The sequence below is a fragment of the Protomyctophum parallelum genome, assembly GCF_964188405.1.
Source record: "Protomyctophum parallelum genome assembly, chromosome: 2".
Classification (NCBI taxonomy): domain Eukaryota; kingdom Metazoa; phylum Chordata; class Actinopteri; order Myctophiformes; family Myctophidae; genus Protomyctophum; species Protomyctophum parallelum.
Genome location: NC_139699.1, coordinates 17,174,641 through 17,196,560, shown reverse-complemented (window position 1 = coordinate 17,196,560; position 21,920 = coordinate 17,174,641). Strand labels below are relative to the sequence as shown.

The 21,920-nt window shown below is 42.9% G+C and overlaps 1 protein-coding gene across 2 annotated transcripts in view; it reads left to right on the top strand.

Annotated features, from left to right (window-relative positions):
- The window catches only part of usp47 (ubiquitin specific peptidase 47), a 41,892-nt gene that overhangs the window by 2,830 nt on the left and 17,142 nt on the right, over positions 1-21,920 (top strand). The window contains exons 2-16 of one of the 2 annotated variants that reach the window (XM_083759488.1): positions 65-124; positions 1,408-1,602; positions 2,860-2,973; positions 4,487-4,640; positions 4,739-4,835; positions 6,804-6,949; positions 7,220-7,299; positions 8,707-8,856; positions 9,567-9,662; positions 11,480-11,632; positions 11,888-12,046; positions 13,148-13,279; positions 14,966-15,042; positions 15,771-15,826; positions 20,934-21,046. In XM_083759488.1, the coding sequence (XP_083615614.1) occupies positions 65-124; positions 1,408-1,602; positions 2,860-2,973; positions 4,487-4,640; positions 4,739-4,835; positions 6,804-6,949; positions 7,220-7,299; positions 8,707-8,856; positions 9,567-9,662; positions 11,480-11,632; positions 11,888-12,046; positions 13,148-13,279; positions 14,966-15,042; positions 15,771-15,826; positions 20,934-21,046 (1,782 nt within the window). The remainder of the gene's footprint in view (positions 1-64; positions 125-1,407; positions 1,603-2,859; positions 2,974-4,486; positions 4,641-4,738; positions 4,836-6,803; positions 6,950-7,219; positions 7,300-8,706; positions 8,857-9,566; positions 9,663-11,479; positions 11,633-11,887; positions 12,047-13,147; positions 13,280-14,965; positions 15,043-15,770; positions 15,827-20,933; positions 21,047-21,920) is intronic. The other variant, XM_083759489.1, reaches the window with a different exon arrangement.

The window sequence follows — 21,920 nt, the reverse complement described above, 5'->3', positions numbered from 1 at the left end:
TTCGGGTGTTTCCAAATTTAATTGACAATATTGTCATTTCCCCAAAACCTACTCCATATATTAGGGTGTGTTTTGGACTTGCAGACAGAATATTTTTGATGAAATGAAGAAAAGATTTTCTCAGGTAGCTCGACACTGTTTTGCCTGTGTGTGAAGGAGAGTGTATCTGTAGAAGAGTGTTGCATGAAGAACTTCATAGTGTTGGGCTGTAACCCCTAATACGTTTGCTTTTAATTGTTTATTTGAGAGTGATGCAAGTAAAACAAATATCTAACTGCATCAGAATGCAGGACATGCTTGGTCTTGGTGCAGAGGAATTGTACTGTATTGGCATGAACAACAACGGTTGTCAACTGGTTGCAAAGATCAAGGTTTTATATCTACATGTTATTTAATAACTAGGCTACTGATTTTATAATCTCTTACTGCATCTAAGTGGCTTTCTAGCATGATGCAAGTTGTTTTCCAACATGTGTTCCTCGGCCACGTGCGCGCCCACAGACGGCATTATATTCACAGAAAACCGCCTGAACCGATGACTCGCTCCCTTTCACGTTATCTGGGTATCCGAGAGATTCCCAGTGGATATTCAGTCTCCATACAGTACATGGAAATATACGACATATCTTAATACTAACTTATCCAAGTCTAATATTTCAATCTCCATAATATTTGACCCGGGCTGACCTAGAGCTCCATATATGGAGACGACAGAGACATCTAGTGCTGACATGTCAATGTAGAAACTCCATATATGGATATAAACGAATGGCATCGTCATTGTGACAAGCATCCAGTCAAAAACCCTATATAAAGAGTAACTATTAACAATATTATGCTCTGACGTGATCTTGAATGAGATTATAAACGGAGTTCTGTAATCAAAATCAGCTGTGTTTACTGTTGGAGGAACGTGCAGCAATGCTAATAATCAATCAGGTAAATGAAATCAAGATTCATTTTTATTCATGTGGGCCTCAACATGTCATCACTCTGCATGTTTTCGTTCAAAGGAAGTAATTAAAACTGGATTTGTATGGACATTTGATATAAAAATAGTACACAAATGTAAGTTTTCCCATTGTTTTAGCAGCTATTGTTGACCATAATGAAGACCACGGATATGCTCTAAAAGTGTGAAAACCATATTTCGTTTTAATTCCACCACGTCTCTACTACGTCTTTAACAAACCGGCTACTAGACCACCATGCATTAATGTGCATCATAATAAGTTCTGCCATAGCCTCGGGAATGTTCTAACAACTGTAACCTGGCTGGGATCTCTGTGTATCTCTGACTGTGTGAGCATGCATTTCAAGCTGTTGTTGATCTGATGGCATGGTTTTTAAAATCAGTACATGGGCATGTTTTTCATGTTTACCTTTGACCTCCCCTGTGATTTGCAGATAGAAAATGCAGCTGAGGAGCCCAGAGTGCTGTGTATCGTTCAGGACACCACCAACGCCAAGACGGTCAACGAGAGGCTGACCTGCAACCTGCCTGCTTCCACCTCGCTCTCCAAACTTCTGGAAGATGTCGCCCACAAAGCTGGCTACGTGAATGGCACCTTCGACCTCATTTGGGGCAATGCAGCTGACATGGTTAGTACTTGCATATGTCCACCCCCCCCCCCCCCCCCTCCCACTGCATCCTGCATGCATACCTCTTCCATGCAGAGCTACACAACTCCTTTAACACAATCAGTGCCGGAAGTCCTTCAAAATAGGAGCTCTGGGGTGCCGGAAAGACATGGCCGCTTTTACTCTGAAACCCACGACCCGGAAACAATCCGCTAAATAAGTGCTTTACATTGCTAGCTTACATTGCGATCGTTTTAATTTATATGATATATAATACAAAAAGCGTTCATATTTTGCGGGAGAGACGGATGAGGAGCAGAAATGAAGCGTCAGTATATCGATCAGTTCAAAACCAACGGAGAGCTCCCTGGATTAGGAGAGACGAGTCATTCTTTCCGCCGCGCTAACGGCTAAGTGAACGGTAAGCTAATGACTGCAGAGCGTAGCATACGGTAGCCGAAAGGCGAACTGAAAAATAAAAAAAGGAAAAAAATCTCTCTCGCCCGGTATCATTGAGGATGCGCTAGGAAGTCTACAGACGTCGTATGTACGCGTCGATTGTAGGTATGCTATTTTTGAAAAATCGTAAAAATCTTTGAATATATATTCTTTCAGAAGACTTTTTTTTTATTTCGACGTCAGGCCTAAATGGGTTAAGTGAGAGCAAGAGCTCACTTGCTACACTCTTGACTAGTGCGTTTGTTATTGGGCATGTGCTTATTATGTATGCATGCATTCTACTCCTTTTCCTGTACTGAGCCTTGGCTAATCCTGCTGCTGACCCAGCCTAGAGAGCCCAGGTGCCATGGCTGCAGTTATCTCACTGAGTAGGTCAGTGGATTAGGCACTCTTTTCACTGCAGTCTTTCTGCATGCTGCCTTCTCCTCGCTCAGCCAGTCCTGTCCTGCTCTGTTGCATATGCTGCGACGTAGGGGCGGCATGCGTTTTCTGGCTACTTCCCACAAGAAGAAGATATTCAAAATGAATTCATTGGGAACCTGAGTTTGTTTGTGTAAGCTGATTTTGTTTTCCCGTGAGCTAATTTGTAGACAGTGGGTTGGAAAATCCTACACTGTCTTCATTCTTTTGTTTTTGTGGTGTTTTTTGTTTTGTTTTGTTAACTGACTACCGTAAATAGAATGTAAATATAGTTATTTGTTGATGACATATTATTAATGTGTTAATATTCTATTACTTGATGAATTGAAAACATACGACCTGTGGTCGTTTTGTGTCTAATGGTATTCAGTCAATCAAAACTACTTCTCACAATTTTAGGCACCACTGGACCACCGCAGTGAAATGCCCCTCTCTGAAGCTGGGTTTGAGGCCGGGAAGAGGAACTTCCTTCAGCTCACAGACAAAGATGGAGAACAGCCTCAGATTGCATCGGTGAGTGAGTGGTAGAAGAATAACGAGCTCTTAGTTTTCCTAGACTTCATGTGCAGTGATGGGCAAGCTACTTGGAAAATGTAGTAAGCTACAGTTACTCTCTATTAAATATAGCTCAACTACACGGAAGCTATCCCCGGGGAATTGTAGCAAGCTACACTATAAGCTACATGGCAAAAGTAGCTAGCTAGTAGCTACATGGACACTACTTTTTGGTTTAAATCAATATCATGAGTTCTCTCTATAGACAATATGGTATATGTATGCAAAATACATTTAAATAATCAAATTCATGAATTCATGTTCATATGATCATTTAACCAAAATAATAATAAAATAAATAAAAAGTAAATATATATATAATATAATATATATATATATATATATATATAATATATTATATAATAAAAAGTGGTTCTCAACCACCACCCAACCAGTTTGCCCTGCAGTGCAGCTTAAATTACTGGTTATAAAAGTAAAATGAACAGCTGCTTGTGTTATTTGTTATAAATATTAAGTATCACATTTGTGATCGATCAAAATTCAATTAGAAAATTGTGAAATCATGACACTGGACTGACAGAGAGACTGAAAGAGAGAGAGAGAGAGGTCAAAGAGTGAGAGTGAGAGAGAGAGAGAGAGGTCGTCGGTCCATGCGTGACAAATTATTTGAAATAAAACCTTTTTTTTTGTCCACACACAGTCCTACATGACATGACGGCATACCTTTTCACTTCACTCGAGTGACGTGAACGCTGCAACGCATTGTGAGCTTGTAGATCTTCTCTAATTCTGCAGCGCAAGCCAGCACGGCACAGCGCAGCGCAGAGGGGGACAACAGGGTGTTGTTGTGAGCTTGTAGATCGGCCGCGCCACTGCTGTTTGTGTCAGACTCTTCTTATCTAAACCAACCAACCAATCATCGTGGATTTCTTTTCCACAAAAATTTATTTAACAGTCAATTTGTAACGTATAGCGTTTGTTAGACGCTACATCACTACTTGGGTCTAAAAATAGCTACACTACAGAAAACGCTACTTGGTTCAAAAGGAGCGACGCTACCGTCAAGCTACTGATAAATGTAGTTAAGCTATGTAGCGTCGCTACTTGTAGCCAGCTACTGCCCAACACTGTTCATGTGTATATTTGTATTTGTTTAGGTTGAATACTGTACTGGGATTGATTTTATGTAGCAACAGAAAGAGGTTAAATTGCGTGTAATTCTAGATGTATGGGATGTAATGCATTGATAGATGCACCTTTATTAATCCATTTTGGGCGGGAACCCCTTTTGGTGTTAGCATTATGTTACGCTTTTGCGAAAAATAGCAGATCTATATAGCAGACCTACAAGCTGACAAAATTGAGCACCACTAATACAGAAACATGTCGGAAAACGGAATTTAGAAGTATTTTTTTTATTTCGACGTCGGGCCTAAAGGGGTTAATCCCCATGGGGAAATTCAGGTGTCGTAGCAGCAAAAGCATGACATTTGTGTGTGTGTTACATTAGGATGTCTCTGGAACAGCAGAGCGCAGTAGACTTGACGACAGCTCCCAGGAGCGTTTTATTGGACCCCTGCCGAGAGACAGCACTGCGGGATGTGGCAGCGACTATAGCAGTCCCTCTTACTCCTACTCTTCCATCCTCCATAAATCTGACACGGGTACGGTAGTTCCTTCCTGTCCTTTTCCATATAAATGAAAGCATCTCCTGATTGTCCCCACAAGCAGTCTCTGACTCCTTCTCTTATTGTTGTTTTAGGATACGTGGGTTTGGTTAATCAAGCTATGACCTGCTATTTGAATAGCCTTCTCCAAACACTGTACATGACGCCGGAGTTCAGGAATGCACTATACAAGTAAGTGGTACAATTTACAATTTAGGCGTTTAGCAGACGCTCTTAATCCAGAGCGATTTACAAAAACAAGAACAAAAAAGCATGGGAATACATCACATAAAAAGCATTTATCATGAAACATGCGTAAGCTAAGAAAGTAACATTGGAATATCTATATAATGAAACTATACATATATACTATACTATGCTATACATATGTACTATGACGTGCTATGACTACATACAATGCAATTATAGTGCTGTCTACATAACATGCTATAAGTCTGTATCAAATGCTATCTACAGTGCCTTCGGAAAGTATAAGCCTTAAGACTTTTTGGGAATGATCCTACAAGCTTGGCACACTTGAATTTGGGGTATTCTCCCACTTTTTCTCTGCAGATCCTCTCAAGCTCTGTCAGGTTAGACGGGGAGTGTCGCTGAACAGCTATTTTCAGGTCCTTCCAGAGTTGCTCAATGGGGTTCAAGTCTGGGCTCTGGCTGAACCACTCAAGGACTTTCACAGAGTTGTCCTAAAACCAATCCTTCGTTATCTTAGCTGTGTGCTTGGGGTCGTTGTCCTGTTGGAAGGTGAATCGTTGACCATGTCGGAGGTCCTGAGCGCTCTGGAGCAGGTTTTCATCCAGAATGTCTGTACACTGCTCTATTCATCTTTCCCTCTATCCTGACAAGTCTTCCAGTTCCTGCCGTTGAAAAACATCCCCACAGCATGATGCTGCCACCACCATGCTTCACCGTAGGGATGGTATTTGCCAGGTGATGAGCGTTGCCTGGTTTCCTCCAGACCGAAGCCTCTCCTCAATAAAAGACACATGACAGTCGGGCGTCACAGCGCACTTGGAGTTTGCCAAAAGGCACCTAAACGACTCTCAGACCATTATTAACAAGATTATCTTGTCTGATGAAACCAAAATAGAGCTTTTTGGCCTGAATGCCAAGCGTTACGTCTGGAGGAAACCAGGCACCGCTCATCACCTGGCAAATACCATCCTTACGGTGAAGCATGGTGGTGGCAGCATCATGCTGTGGGGAGAACAAGTCTCCCAGGAACTGGGAGACTTGTCAGGATAGAGGGAAAGATGAATGGAGCAGTGTACAGAGACATCCTGGATGTAAACCTGCTCCAGAGCGCTCAGGACCTCCGACTTGGTCAACGATTCACCTTCCAACAGGACAACGACCCCAAGCACACAGCTAAGATAACGAAGGATTGGTTTCAGGACAACTCTGTGAAAGTCCTTGAGTGGCCCAGCCAGAGCCCAGACTTGAACCCCATTGAGCATCTCTGGAAGGACCTGAAAATAGCTGTGTAGCGACGCTCCCCGTCTAACCTGACAGAGCTTGAGAAGATCTGCAGAGAAAAAGGGGGAAAATACCCCAAATTCAAGTGTGCCAAGCTTGTAGGATCATTCCCAAAAAGTCTTAAGGCTGTAATTGCTTCCAAAGGTGCCTCAACTTAGTACTAAGTCAAGAGTGTGAATACTTATGTACTCACGTATGTGTTTTTCCAGCTTCTTATTTTTAATAAATTAACAAAATATTTGAGAACTTTTTTCACTTCATCATTATGGGGTATTGTGTGTAGATTGATGAGGAAAAAAACGAATTTAATCCATTTTGAAATGAGGCTGTAACAAAACAAAATGTGGTAAAAGTGAAGGGGTGTGAATACTTTCCGAAGGCACTGTAAGTCTAGAGAAATGCTATCTAAGGGGGTAGGGTAAGTGCTACGGGCCATGATGGAGTCTGAAAAGGTGGGTTTTCAGACTACGGCGGAAGATTGGGAGTGATGCTGCAGTTCTGACTGCAATGGGAAGTGCATTCCACAGTTTTGGAGCCAGAAGGGAGAAGAGTTTGGGACGTGTGGAGCGTTGTCCCGGCGTTTTTAGTGATAGTGACCATGGAGCCTTTTATTTTGCAGCCTGCATTCCATCACAAGACGACATTCTAACTCTTGTTTTCCTCCAGCTGGGAGTTTGAGGAGTCCGAGGAGGACCCAGTGACCAGCATCCCCTACCAGCTCCAGAGGCTGTTTGTTCTGCTGCAGACCAGTAAGAAACGGGCCATCGAGACCACCGATGTGACTCGGAGCTTCGGCTGGGACAGTAGCGAGGGTGAGGACTCTATGGCTATAACCCAGATCAGATCGTACAGCGACCAAATGTCCCATGCGTCCAGTGTTGTTTTCGTCGACTAAGACGAAAAACCTTTGTCGACTACCTATTTTCGCTGACGAAAACAAATGACAACTAAGCTACGATGACTAAAACTAAAACTAAATGAAGTTTCAGTCCAAAGACTATGACTAAAATAGAAATTTGCTGCCAAAAACAACACTGCCTGCGTCCACACATTAATTTATATTGTTTTCTGTGTGGTTTCAGCCTGGCAGCAACACGACGTCCAGGAGCTGTGCAGGGTCATGTTTGATGCCCTGGAGCAGAAGTGGAAGCAGACAGAGCAGGTAAGAGAAAGTTGTCCAATGCTCTTCTTCCAACAATAATCCCAGCAGCCTGTCTGAATCACTGTAAAGAAATATGGACAAAGCGTTCTCCGGGTCTGATATGGACGTAAGATGAAGCCTGTCAGTCCTTGAATTGTAAATCGCCATCTTTCTAGATCCGTTTGGGCCCAGCTGGCCATTGGCTGGCCCAGACAACGAGGCGGGACTTCCCCCCCCTTCTTCTTCGTTGGTTCTTATTTTGACTCGAACGGGGGGTGGCTCCCGATCATGGACTGTAACGGTAGCCACGCCCCTCAGAACATACGCGACTTAATGGTCATTTTTTAAATAAATGGGACCATAATTTTCCAAAAAGAATATTATGACATTAGAAATGAGACTTTAAACTAGTGACTGGAAGCAGAAAGTATTCATGACCATGTTTATTAAGGTAATACAGTCTAGGTGAAGTTGGGCCCAAATACATGGACCTCTGTGGAGCTATGGGTTTTTTTGGGCCCAATGACAGCGCCACAACAGGCCATTATATGTACTTTCAGGAAGTCCCGATTTCCTTAGTGGCTACACAAAATATCTGTCTGACTGCCCCCCTGGTCTGACTGCCCCCCTGGTCTGACTGCCCCCCTGGTCTGAATGCTATCCCACAGTGGGAACAAGAGGCCTACTGTGGGAATAAGCCTCAGGGTTTTGCTATTTCTGATCTCAGGAGTTTGCCCTAAACACTAAATTCCCTGTGTCTATATGTGCACTCTGTGCACGTGAACTCTGGGCTAATGTTACTTATGAAAAACAAATGCCTATTTGATTGAAATGTACAGTTAAGGGGTTAAAAGATTATAAAAAAGTATGATACTTTGCATAGTACTGTTTGTGCGTATGCGTGCATTGCGTGCATGCATGCAGTTTCTGGACCTTCCAGAGGAACTTGGCCAAAACAATTCTAGGGGGAAAGCCTGGTAGGTAACGTTGGTACTAGGGATGTCCCTCGCTTTCCGATCCGATCCCGATACCTCCATTTCCGTGTTAGCCGATACCGATACCGAATACCGATACCAGTGTCGTGATTTCATGTTGTGTTTATAGCTATATATATATATATATATATATATATATATATATATCGTGTTGTGTTTATAACAGACTCCTCACTCAATTGTGCAGTTTGCAGTTTGGGCAACTCCAAAGCTAACTCCACATGTCCCAACATTGTATTTACCTGCCATAGTGTCGACCCCTTACCCCTGTGTGGGATCGCTGGTTAGACTGGCATTTTCACCGATACCGATATGACCCGATATGACAAATAAGGGCCGATCCGATAACTTTTCCCGATACCAATACAGTATCGGGACATCCCTAGTTGGTACCATATGTAAAACACTCCCTCCTGGTTTGCTTTGTCCGCAGGCTGACCTGATCAACCATCTGTACCAGGGGAAGCTGAAGGACTATGTGCGCTGTTTGGAGTGTGGCAACGAGAGCTGGAGGATTGACACCTACCTGGACATCCCTCTGGTCATCAGACCCTTCGGAGCCAGCCAGGCCTTTGGCAGCGTGGTGCGTTTCCTTCTGCAAAAACATTCACTTTGAAAGAATATATATTCAAAGATTTGTGCCACATTTTTACGATTTTTCAAAAATAGCAGACCTACAAGCTCGTAGCGCGCCACTCGGTGGGGCGCTATGAGCTTGTAGATCTGCTATTTTTCAATAGCTAAAGCATAGCATGATGCTAACACCAACCACTCCTGGCAGATTTACACACTGACAGGAAAAAAAAACATGCATTAGCTTTTCTTTTACTGATGCTTTTAGTTTCACGCTGACATTGACTTTATTTTTGACAAAAGGAGCGGCGGTGACTCAGCGGTAGAGTGCCCGGATGGGAACCTCAAGGTTGCCAGTTGGAACCCTGTGGGCTCCCCCAGAGTTATTGTCGAAGTGTCCTTGAGCAAGACACTGAACCCCTAATTGCTCCCGATGTGCTGGTTGGTGCCTTGCATGGTTTCCGCTGCCATCGGTGTGTGAATGGGTGAATGTAATGCACAAGCTATGTAAAGAGCCTTGGATAAAGGCGCTATATAAATGCACCATTTACCATTTTGTGGGATTACATGTATTGCATTGTATGATGAATATCTCTACCTAATATAAAAAAATTAACTTAATTGGTCATTATTTCCAATAACAATAGCAGTAATCCTAATGGCAATTAGGATTAGTAATTAGTAATAGTATTTTTAAATGGTGTTATTCTGCTACAACAGGAAGAAGCTTTGCAAGCGTTCGTTCAACCAGAGACTCTGGACGGAGCCAACCAGTACTTCTGTGAGCGCTGCAAAAAGAAATGTGACGCCCGTAAGGTGAGAGAAAGAAAGAAACAAAGGCCATGAAGCCATGTTGAGTAAAGGAATACTGGACTACTCGCCCCGGTGCTTGCCCGTTTTTCCTCCCGGAATTTTCACCAGTGAGGGGGATAACTTTGTAATATGCTATTGGCTGTTTGTATTCTTTTTGGAAAAATATAAAAAGATACTCCTGTGGAAAGGCTATATTATTTTACTTATATTGACCCTATAAACTATTTAGTATATGTAAGGTTTTGCCCACTCAAATGTAGTGGTGGGGGAAAAAATCGATTAGTCAATTAATCGCGATGCCATCATGGGCGATAATTCATCGATGCACAAATGTCAAACATCGATTATATAATGTACTTTTTTTTACCGGAGCAAAAGGGCGGAACTAATCTGCGACTGCGCTGCGTCGTCGTACCGGACCGTTTAGAGTGACGCACACAGCGCTCGCACACGCTTTAGCTTTAAACAACCAAAACGGAACGAGTTACCAACGCGGAGGGGAAGAGAAAAAAGATGACAGAAAGGGTCAAGGGAACATTTTGGATCGTATGAGGTTGAGGGGACACTAGAACTCGATAAAACTCACACCATCGACCGCCTGTGAAATGTGGCCGAGATGGGACGATGTAGTGTGGCTCCAAAGTGCTAACATGGCCCGGAATCCGTCACTCCCCACGACCGAATGTGAACGTAAATCCTTTGCAATAAAAGTGCCGATGGACTTCGTAATTCTAGTCGCCTTTTCTGAGTGCATGGGCAGCTGTCCGTGTGTTCAGAATCGGGATGGTTGTCTTGACTGCATCTCTGCATGTCAGTGGGCAATATGGTCTTGTACACGTTGTGAGTTGTATCGAGTTCCCGTGTCCCCTCAACATCATAGGATCCAAAATGTTGCCATACACTTGTAAAATACTTTTAAACCAAATGCGTTTGTGTGCAAACAAACAAAGGTGCAACATAATAGTCTCAATAACTACCCCAAAGCTTCCTTAATGACACTTCAGTAACTGAAAATTAAATCCCTGAATAAGGAAACAAAGAAAAGCACCTTTTTTGTCCTAACAAAGAATAAAGGCAATAAAGTGCTGCTGACCTCAACCGAAATCCTGCCCATGTATTTCTATGACATGACATCTTATGTCATTATTAATATATATTTATTGTATGCTTGTACAAACTCATTCTTTTTTTTAAAGAAAGCTGCTTATTGCTGTTCTGTATTTGGCCACGGACACCCATCTGAAAATATTTTCTTCTATGGACCCTCCCAGAAGCAAAGATTTGAGTTAAAAACGTGCACTGTGAAAGAATATATATATTCATAATCATTAGAAAGCACTTTGTTTATTAGTCACACAGTGACTGAGTGATTAACAGTGAGTGATTAATCATGATTAATCGGGATTAATCGAATCGTAACATAGCTCAATTAATCAGGATTAATCGGGATTAATCGAATCGTGACCCTCGGAAACGATGTGTAATCGCATCGCCAGGTACCTGGCGATATCCGCCACTACTCAAATGGTACCTCGTCAGATAATCCCCACATATCCTACAACAACTTCTGTGAACAGACTTCACTGTAGTAGCTTTTCATAAATTATATTTGTACTTAGGCTGTCTGCTGTCATGAAAGTTTATAGTTAGAGAAATTCAAAGTCCAGCCGTCTGCTGTCCAGCCTCTCCCACCCCTCACTGGGGAACATTCTGGGAGGAAAACAGAAACGGGGTGAGTAGTCTTGTTACAGAGTATAGATGGTGCGTAACCATTAACCTTACCTCTGCCCTGACCGATGCACTAACATTTGCAACAACAGGGCCTGAGGTTTCTGCACTTTCCCTACCTGCTGACTCTGCAGCTGAAGCGCTTTGACTTTGACTACACCACTATGCATCGCATCAAACTGAACGACCGCATGACCTTCCCCGAGGAGCTGGACATGAGTCCCTTCATCGATGTGGAGGATGAGGTGAGACACAACCCGGGCATCACAGTAGGGCCTGGTGGGGATTAACCGTGTTCCGATGTTAGACCACGTTCAAAGGCCTTAAGCATAGTGCTACTTGTATGCATGAACACACCTCAGGTTTTTCCTATTAGTCACTACAAAGTCCTTAATTATTCTTTCATGGGTTACGGTTGGTTGACCTCGTTGTCCCAACCCCGTTGTACTTTGACCGCTACCTACCGCTCATTGTCGTGAACGGCCTCGTCCACCTTGTAGAAATCACCTCAGACGGAGAGCTGCACCGACAGCGGGGCAGAGAACGAGGGCAGTTGCCACAGTGACCAGATGAGTAATGATTTCGCCACCGACGACTGCGTGGACGAGGGAATCTGTCTGGACAGCACCAGCACCGCTGAGAGAGTGTTGAAGCCAAAGGTCAGGCAATAAAGTGTATCGAACAGTGAAAACGGAACATCGTCGTGAATGCAGATGTGGTCTTTGTTGTTAAAGGAGAATTCCATACTAAAAGGCTTTCTTACCTTTCTTTGTAGTCGTTACGTCCCCACCAAAGAGGTCCAGGTGTTATTTTGTGCAAAAACTCCTTATTGGCTATTTTCCCTACCATAAGCCCTAAATTAATTGCATTGAATTGAATGGGGCTATGGGGCGTTGTGCTAATTCGCTTATTTCCATCGCTCAAAATTAGTATTTTCTTTTCTTCATAATGTAAATAATATCCCAAGCGGCACAGTTTACTACTTATTTAGATGGAAATAAGCGAATTAGCACAACACCCCATAGCCCCATTCAATTCCCTTTCCATTCAATGCAATTCATTTAGGGCTTATGGTAGGGGAAATAGCCAATAAGGAGCTTTTGCACAAAATTACACCTGGACCTCTTTAATGGGGACGTAACGACTACAAAGAAAGGTAAGAAAGCCTTCTAGCATGGAATTCAGTTGCTTGGTAGTGTTCAACAGGATTTTGGCGTGGGTGTTGAGCTCAAAGATAATGGTTGGACATTATCGGTGCACTAGTGGTTTTGATTATCGTCTGAACAACAGTGGTGTAAAGTAACTAAGTACATTTACTTAAGTACAAGTTTGAGGTAGTTTACGTGAGTATTTCCAACTACAAACTTTTACTCCACTACAATAATTTGAAAACTTTAATTACTACCGGTAGTTACTTTCAAGATTTTTCATTTTGATTAGAAAACATACATTAACAACTTAAGCCCTATATACATTTCACAATTGTGAGCTTTTAGATCGGCTATTTTCAAAAGATTTTGTAATAGGACATTCTGCAAGTAAGTGAGTAATTTTGACTTTTAGTACTTTTGATTTGATTTGATTTACATTTTGATACCGATACTTTTGTAATTTTACTCAAGTACATTTTGAATTCAGGACTTTTACTTGTAACGGAGTAGGTTTACATTGCAATATTGATACTTTTACCAAACCTTTGAGTACGTTTTCCTCCAATGCTGAACACACTGTTTGTTTCCCCTCTCTTCTCTTCTCTTTAGAGCGTGTTGACCTTTGAGCTGTTCTCCGTCATGGTCCATTCTGGGAGCGCCGCAGGTGGCCATTATTATGCCTGCATCAAATCCTTTAGTGATGGCCAGTGGTACAGCTTCAATGATCAGCACGTTAGCAAGGTTGGTCTCAGCTTTCTGTACACCTACACACCCACTACATCACCAGGCTACACAAATGCTAAGTACCATTAACCCATTTGGGACTGAAGTCTAAATCCTAACATTTTTCTGAAAAACCCATGTTTCTATGTCAGTGGTGCTCAACCTTTTTCATGTCAAGGACCCCCAGAATTATCTCTATTGGGCCACGGACCCCCATCTCAAAATATGTAGTTTCAGGGACCCCCCAGAAGCCAATATTTTAGTTCAAAATGTTCGCTCTGAAATATGTATTCAAAGATTTTTTGCCACATTTTCACGATTTTTCAAAATGACAGTTGTCCTGTGGTTTATTTTGACATAGTAAATGACAGTTGTCCTGTGGTTTATTTTGACATAGTAAATGACAGTTGTCCTGTGGGTTTGACATAGTAAATGACAGTTGTCCTGTGGGTTTGACATAGTAAATGTCAGTTGTCCTGTGGGTTTGACATAGTAAATGACAGTTGTCCTGTGGGTTTGACATAGTAAATGTCAGTTGTCCTGTGGGTTTGACATAGTAAATGACAGTTGTCCTGTGGGTTTGACATAGTAAATGACAGTTGTCCTGTGGTTTATTTTGACATAGTAAATGACAGTTGTCCTGTGGGTTTGACATAGTAAATGTCAGTTGTCCTGTGGGTTTGACATAGTAAATGTCAGTTGTCCTGTGGGTTTGACATAGTAAATGACAGTTGTCCTGTGGGTTTGACATAGTAAATGACAGTTGTCCTGTGGGTTTGACATAGTAAATGACAGTTGTCCTGTGGTTTATTTTGACATAGTAAATGACAGTTGTCCTGTGGGTTTGACATAGTAAATGACAGTTGTCCTGTGGGTTTGACATAGTAAATGTCAGTTGTCCTGTGGGTTTGACATAGTAAATGACAGTTGTCCTGTGGGTTTGACATAGTAAATGACAGTTGTCCTGTGGTTTATTTTGACATAGTAAATGACAGTTGTCCTGTGGGTTTGACATAGTAAATGACAGTTGTCCTGTGGGTTTGACATAGTAAATGACAGTTGTCCTGTGGGTTTGACATAGTAAATGACAGTTGTCCTGTGGTTTATTTTGACATAGTAAATGACAGTTGTCCTGTGGGTTTGACATAGTAAATGTCAGTTGTCCTGTGGGTTTGACATAGTAAATGACAGTTGTCCTGTGGGTTTGACATAGTAAATGACAGTTGTCCTGTGGTTTATTTTGACATAGTAAATGACAGTTGTCCTGTGGGTTTGACATAGTAAATGACAGTTGTCCTGTGGGTTTGACATAGTAAATGTCAGTTGTCCTGTGGGTTTGACATAGTAAATGACAGTTGTCCTGTGGGTTTGACATAGTAAATGACAGTTGTCCTGTGGGTTTGACATAGTAAATGACAGTTGTCCTGTGGGTTTGACATAGTAAATGTCAGTTGTCCTGTGGGTTTGACATAGTAAATGACAGTTGTCCTGTGGGTTTGACATAGTAAATGACAGTTGTCCTGTGGGTTTGACATAGTAAATGACAGTTGTCCTGTGGGTTTGACATAGTAAATGACAGTTGTCCTGTGGGTTTGACATAGTAAATGACAGTTGTCCTGTGGGTTTGACATAGTAAATGACAGTTGTCCTGTGGGTTTGACATAGTAAATGACAGTTGTCCTGTGGTTTATTTTTGTCGTGCAGATCACGCAGGAGGACATCAGGAAGACCCATGGAGGGTCCTCGGGGAGCAGGGGCTATTATTCCAGTGCCTTTGCCAGGTTGGTCAGTTGTGTTGTGTGCTTGCTCTGTGTATACGTGCAATGCATGTCAAATGTAACCACTTCCAACCTGGCATCCCTATTTTGGGCAAGGTTGTCTTTATTTGTCTCCCTTGGGAGAAATTTGTCTTGGAGACATGGGCATGTCATAATAAGAATGTCTACCATTTTTCTCTGAATTAAGAGCGTCTGCTAAATGCCTAAATTGTAAATTTCAAGATTTTCTAAAATGTTGAAATATTGCATCATGACAAACATTCCTAAATATTTATAAATAGTGAAAATAGCAGATCTATAATCTCTGAGCTCAACACACCGTGAGCTTGTAGAACGGCTATTTTTATCATGGTCATAGGCCTATGAAGTAATTAGTTCTGGTCACAAGTTATATTCCTGCTCTACTGTAATGTTTTGTATGCAGGTTAATTGAAGGAAAATAGTTTCTGGGATAGTCTAAATGTGTTTTGGCTTGTTATGGCCTTCAACAGGGTCATGCAGATTATGTCACGGTATACTTATTTAGTATTTACATATTTTATTTACATATTTCTACAGCAGCAAGTCTTCTGTAAGAGGCTTCCGAGTCACACAAATCTGTGTTGTAAAATGTTTGCTCTGTTGTGTTAAAACGTAGATATTGAGGACATAAACAAAAATCGAATGGTATGGATCATATATTGTTTTCTTCCTGTCCGTTTATCTATTCAAATGTTATTTTCTCTCAACAGCTCTACAAATGCGTATATGCTGATATATAGGTTGAAAGATCCCTCAAGGAATTCAAGTAAGGAATTTGTTCTGTCTTCTAAATCCTGACTGTTGTCTTGAAAAAGCTATGTTTCTATGTCAGTCGTACATAATGCTTAAAACGCCAAAAGGGGTTCCCGCCCAAAATGGGTTAAATCCGCAATGCAATGGTCAAAATGAAGGAAACATCAATGTAATGCTTTTTGGTGGTGACTCTTGTTTATAGTACTAATTTACCTGTATTGTGATTTTGCTGCAGTGAAAGGACGTGGTTATTGATACATTTTCAATGACAGTAGTTCACTCGTTTTTGACCCGCTCAGCTGGGATGAAGGCTAGTTATCAAGGAAGGACTGTTATGTGGTTAACCTATTCTGACTGGGAACCCATTTTACTGTTAGCATCATGTTATGCTTTAGCTATTGAAAAATTGCAGATCTACAAGCTCATAGCGCGCCACCGAGTGGCGCGCTACGAGCTTGTAGGTCTGCAATTTTTGAAAAATCTGATCTCAGGTCAGAATGGGTTCATCAGACCAGTGTGTTGTCCAGTGGAAACCTCGTATGAATCTGATCTCGGGTCAGAATGGGTTAATGTCGGTGTAGGACAATCATCTCAGACCACTGTGGGACTGTTATGTGGGTGCAGTAGGTTTAATATACCATTCCCAACTGGTGAGAACATGGACAGTTATCTTAATCTTGATCTTTTTTTACATGAGTCCAGGCATTGGGATGTGGAGGGTATTATTGCTCTTTCTGGAGAGATTGTGGGCTAATTAATGAAACGTTGATGAAGTAGGATGCCCACCTGACCTGATGACCCCAATGAATGAACTACCCTCCCTTTTCACCACTCCACTCTGACTGCTAGCTATGCTCAGTGCCAACTGACCATATAGGCCAGGCAATCTAGCCCATTTTAGACCCAAAAGTCAGACAAATTAAAAGAGAATTTTTTTCAACAGATATCATGTCTATGAGGTGTCTAGAATAACATACTAAAAGTCCTAAGAAATCCTAGATGCGGAAATATGTTTAATTCTCATCAATTCAAGATGTGTGCTAATACCTCGAGAAAACTAAACACCCTGATAGTTTTTTTTTTCTTTTGTCCTATCACAATGAAACTTTCCACAATGAATCTTAACATGAAAACTAAACTTTTTTGTATTACAAGTTTCTCTGAAACTTAATTTGAATATGCAAATTAGCTTAATATATATTGAATATGCCCACATTTGCATATCACGAAAATTACTTGTCCCCAAAATGTATAATATTTACATTGTTGTTTGTTAATGATATCAAACACACTGATCAGTATTTCATGAACCATTTCATCTAAATATTGTGACTTCATAGAATAACATCAAAAACACCATTCATATGTATGACAAATGCATAAATCCGTCAAATCTTCCTCCAACCATCCTACTGCTAATGGTTGATGGCAACGCTGCTTTTGGACTGGCCTCTAACCTGAAACCTGCCGGGCTTGGTTGTACCTACCGGGGGCATAACCCCCACCGGTATAGTCCTCAGGGTCACAGAGGCACACAAGCCTCACCACCACGACAAGGTAGCAACAACAGGGGAGGTTCCCCTGCTAACGTGGCCCAGGAAAGAGAAGTCTGGAACTCTCTGCAACCCGACTTCGGATGAGCGGATGAAGATGAATGGATGGTTGAATTTGCAAAACATTAAAGGGACTGTGTCATTGTGACATTAAAAATAAATGAATTAATGTCACATGTGAAACCTTTAAGGAGTAGGAAACACACAACATAATTGTAGCGACAGAGCTGTGTGATGGAGTCTACCTGGAGGTGACAGAGCTGTGTGATGGAGTCTACCTGGAGGAGACAGAGCTGTGTGAGACAGAGCTGTGTGATGGAGTCTACCTGGAGGTGGGAGAGCTGTGTGATGGAGTCTACCTGGAGGTGGGAGAGCTGTGTGATGGAGTCTACCTGGAGGTGACAGAGCTGTGTGATGGAGTCTACCTGGAGGAGACAGAGCTGTGTGATGGAGTCTACCTGGAGGTGACAGAGCTGTGTGATGGAGTCTACCTGGAGGAGACAGAGCTGTGTGATGGAGTCTACCTGGAGGTGACAGAGCTGTGTGATGGAGTCTACCTGGAGGTGGGAGAGCTGTGTGATGGAGTCTACCTGGAGGTGACAGAGCTGTGTGATGGAGTCTACCTGGAGGAGACAGAGCTGTGTGATGGAGTCTACCTGGAGGTGGGAGAGCTGTGTGATGGAGTCTACCTGGAGGAGACAGAGCTGTGTGATGGAGTCTACCTGGAGGTGACAGAGCTGTGTGATGGAGTCTACCTGGAGGTGACAGAGCTGTGTGATGGAGTCTACCTGGAGGTGACAGAGCTGTGTGATGGAGTCTACCTGGAGGTGACAGAGCTGTGTGATGGAGTCTACCTGGAGGAGACAGAGCTGTGTGATGGAGTCTACCTGGAGGAGACAGAGCTGTGTGATGGAGTCTACCTGGAGGAGACAGAGCTGTGTGATGGAGTCTACCTGGAGGAGACAGAGCTGTGTGATGGAGTCTACCTGGAGGTGACAGAGCTGTGTGATGGGGTCTACCTGGAGGAGACAGAGCTGTGTGATGGAGTCTACCTGGAGGAGACAGAGCTGTGTGATGGAGTCTACCTGGAGGTGACAGAGCTGTGTGATGGAGTCTACCTGGAGGTGACAGAGCTGTGTGATGGAGTCTACCTGGAGGAGACAGAGCTGTGTGATGGAGTCTACCTGGAGGTGACAGAGCTGTGTGATGGAGTCTACCTGGAGGAGACAGAGCTGTGTGATGGAGTCTACCTGGAGGTGGGAGAGCTGTGTGATGGAGTCTACCTGGAGGAGACAGAGCTGTGTGATGGAGTCTACCTGGAGGTGACAGAGCTGTGTGATGGAGTCTACCTGGAGGTGACAGAGCTGTGTGATGGAGTCTACCTGGAGGTGACAGAGCTGTTTGATGGAGTCTACCTGGAGGTGACAGAGCTGTGTGATGGAGTCTACCTGGAGGAGACAGAGCTGTGTGATGGAGTCTACCTGGAGGAGACAGAGCTGTGTGATGGAGTCTACCTGGAGGTGACAGAGCTGTGTGATGGAGTCTACCTGGAAGAGACAGAGCTGTGTGATGGAGTCTACCTGGAGGTGACAGAGCTGTGTGATGGAGTCTACCTGGAGGAGACAGAGCTGTGTGATGGAGTCTACCTGGAGGTGGGAGATGTGTGATGGAGTCTACCTGGAGGAGACAGAGCTGTGTGATGGAGTCTACCTGGAGGTGGGAGATGTGTGATGGAGTCTACCTGGAGGAGACAGAGCTGTGTGATGGAGTCTACCTGGAGGAGACAGAGCTGTGTGATGGAGTCTACCTGGAGGAGACAGAGCTGTGTGATGGAGTCTACCTGGAGGTGACAGAGCTGTGTGATGGGGTCTACCTGGAGGAGACAGAGCTGTGTGATGGAGTCTACCTGGAGGAGACAGAGCTGTGTGATGGAGTCTACCTGGAGGTGACAGAGCTGTGTGATGGAGTCTACCTGGAAGAGACAGAGCTGTGTGATGGAGTCTACCTGGAGGTGACAGAGCTGTGTGATGGAGTCTACCTGGAGGTGGGAGAGCTGTGTGATGGAGTCTACCTGGAGGTGGGAGATGTGTGATGGAGTCTACCTGGAGGAGACAGAGCTGTGTGATGGAGTCTACCTGGAGGTGGGAGATGTGTGATGGAGTCTACCTGGAGGAGACAGAGCTGTGTGATGGAGTCTACCTGGAGGAGACAGAGCTGTGTGATGGAGTCTACCTGGAGGAGACAGAGCTGTGTGATGGAGTCTACCTGGAGGTGGGAGAGCTGTGTGATGGGGTCTACCTGGAGGAGACAGAGCTGTGTGATGGAGTCTACCTGGAGGAGACAGAGCTGTGTGATGGAGTCTACCTGGAGGTGACAGAGCTGTGTGATGGAGTCTACCTGGAGGTGACAGAGCTGTGTGATGGAGTCTACCTGGAGGAGACAGAGCTGTGTGATGGAGTCTACCTGGAGGAGACAGAGCTGTGTGATGGAGTCTACCCGGAGGAGACGGAGCTGTGTGATGGAGTCTACCTGGAGGTGGGAGATGTGTGATGGAGTCTACCTGGAGGTGGGAGATGGCCTGCAACAGCTTCAGGCGTGTCTGCAGAGTACAGGAACAAGAAGACTGGGATGGACTGAGACACCGCTGGTGGGGGTTATGCCCCCGGTAGGTACAACCAAGCCCGGCAGGTTTCAGGTTAGAGGCCAGTCCAAAAGCAGCATTGCCATCAACCATTAGCAGTAGGATGGTTGGAGGAAGATTTGACGGATTTATGCATTTGTCATACATATGAATGGTGTTTTTTTTATTCTATGAAGTCACAATATTTCGATGAAATGGTTCATGAAAGTCTGATCAGTGTGTTTGATATCATTAACAAACAACAATGTAAATATTATACATTTTGGGGAAAAGTAATTTTCGTGATATGCAAATGTGGGCATATTCAATATATATTAAGCTAATTTGCATATTCAAATTAAGTTTCAGAGAAACTTGTAATACAAAAAAGTTTAGTTTTCATGTTAAGATTCATTGTGGAAAGTTTCATTGTGATAGGACAAAAGAAAAAAAATGCCCATTAGGGTGTTTAGTTTTCTCGAGGTATTAGCACACATCTTGAATTGATGAGAATTAAACCTATTTCCGCATCTAGGATTTCTTAGGACTTTTAGTATGTTGTTCTAGACACCTCATAGAGATGATCTATGGTGAAAAAAAATCTCTTTTAATTAGTCTGTCTGGAAATGCTATTTTGCCTGGACTAATAGCTATTGGCTTTACTACAGCCTTTCATGCAGATTATTGAGTTGCAATAAAACAATGGCCCACACTAATATAGAACTATTACAACCCGCTATTGTTGGACTTGTGTTGCCGTTTCCTATAGTTTTACCATAGTTTGCAAATTGATCATTGTGTATTATTAATCTGGGGTTTTACCTCCACTGGTCTGTCTGTCTGTCATTTTCTGTAGAGTACTTGGATCTAGAGGACTTCCTAAAGCATTGATCATTATGTATTAATCTGGGGTTTTACCTACACTCTCTGTCTGTCATCATCTGTAGAGTACTTGGATCTGGAGGACTTCCCAAAGCACATCAAAGGTCTAGTCCAGAAGGAGAAGGAGTCCGAGGAGCATGAGAAGAGACAGCGGGAGATCGAACGCAACACCTGCAAGGTGGGCTTCTGGTTCATGATCCTTTTGTACAAGGATCAATTGCTTCCAGACAGACTGCAGGCAAATCAGATTTGCTTCACAAATAGCATTTTTTAGGTCTGACAGTAACAGTGTATACATATACACTGTAACAGTGTATACACTGTTACTTGCCAGTGATTGAATCGGTTTTGTGTATTTAGACATCCTCAACCTATCTAGTGCATTGGTTGCTGTGGTAACTACATGGCCACGAGTAATGCTTAATGTATATGTATACTTTTGTATGACCGAAAATGGCCGATCTGCTACTTTTGGTGAGCGACACTGTAAGACAAACTACAGTAAATCAGGCTTCAGTGTCCAGACTGAGATCAGATTTGAACCTCATAAATACCACCTACTCCTAGTGATGTGTTTCCAATCTGATTAGCCAAAAATCTGTTGTTGCTGTTCAGACTAGAATACTAGATATAATATAACCAATGTCATTACAATCTGGAGGCCAAAAGTTGTATTTAGTCTGTCAGTCTAAACATAGCCTTTGTCTGACCTGCTTTTTGTCTCCATTCAGATTAAGTTGTTCTGTCAGTCTAAATATAGCCTCTGTCTGACCTGCTGTTTGTTTCCATTCAGATTAAGTTGTTCTGTCAGTCTAAATATAGCCTCTGTCTGACCTGCTGTTTGTTTCCATTCAGATTAAGTTGTTCTGTCAGTCTAAATATAGCCTCTGTCTGACCTGCTGTTTGTTTCCATTCAGATTAAGTTGTTCTGTCAGTCTAAATATAGCCTCTGTCTGACAGAATGGAAATCTGTCTGACCTGCTGTTTGTTTCCATTCAGATTAAGTTGTTCTGCCAGTCTAAATATAGCCTCTGTCTGACCTGCTTTTTGTT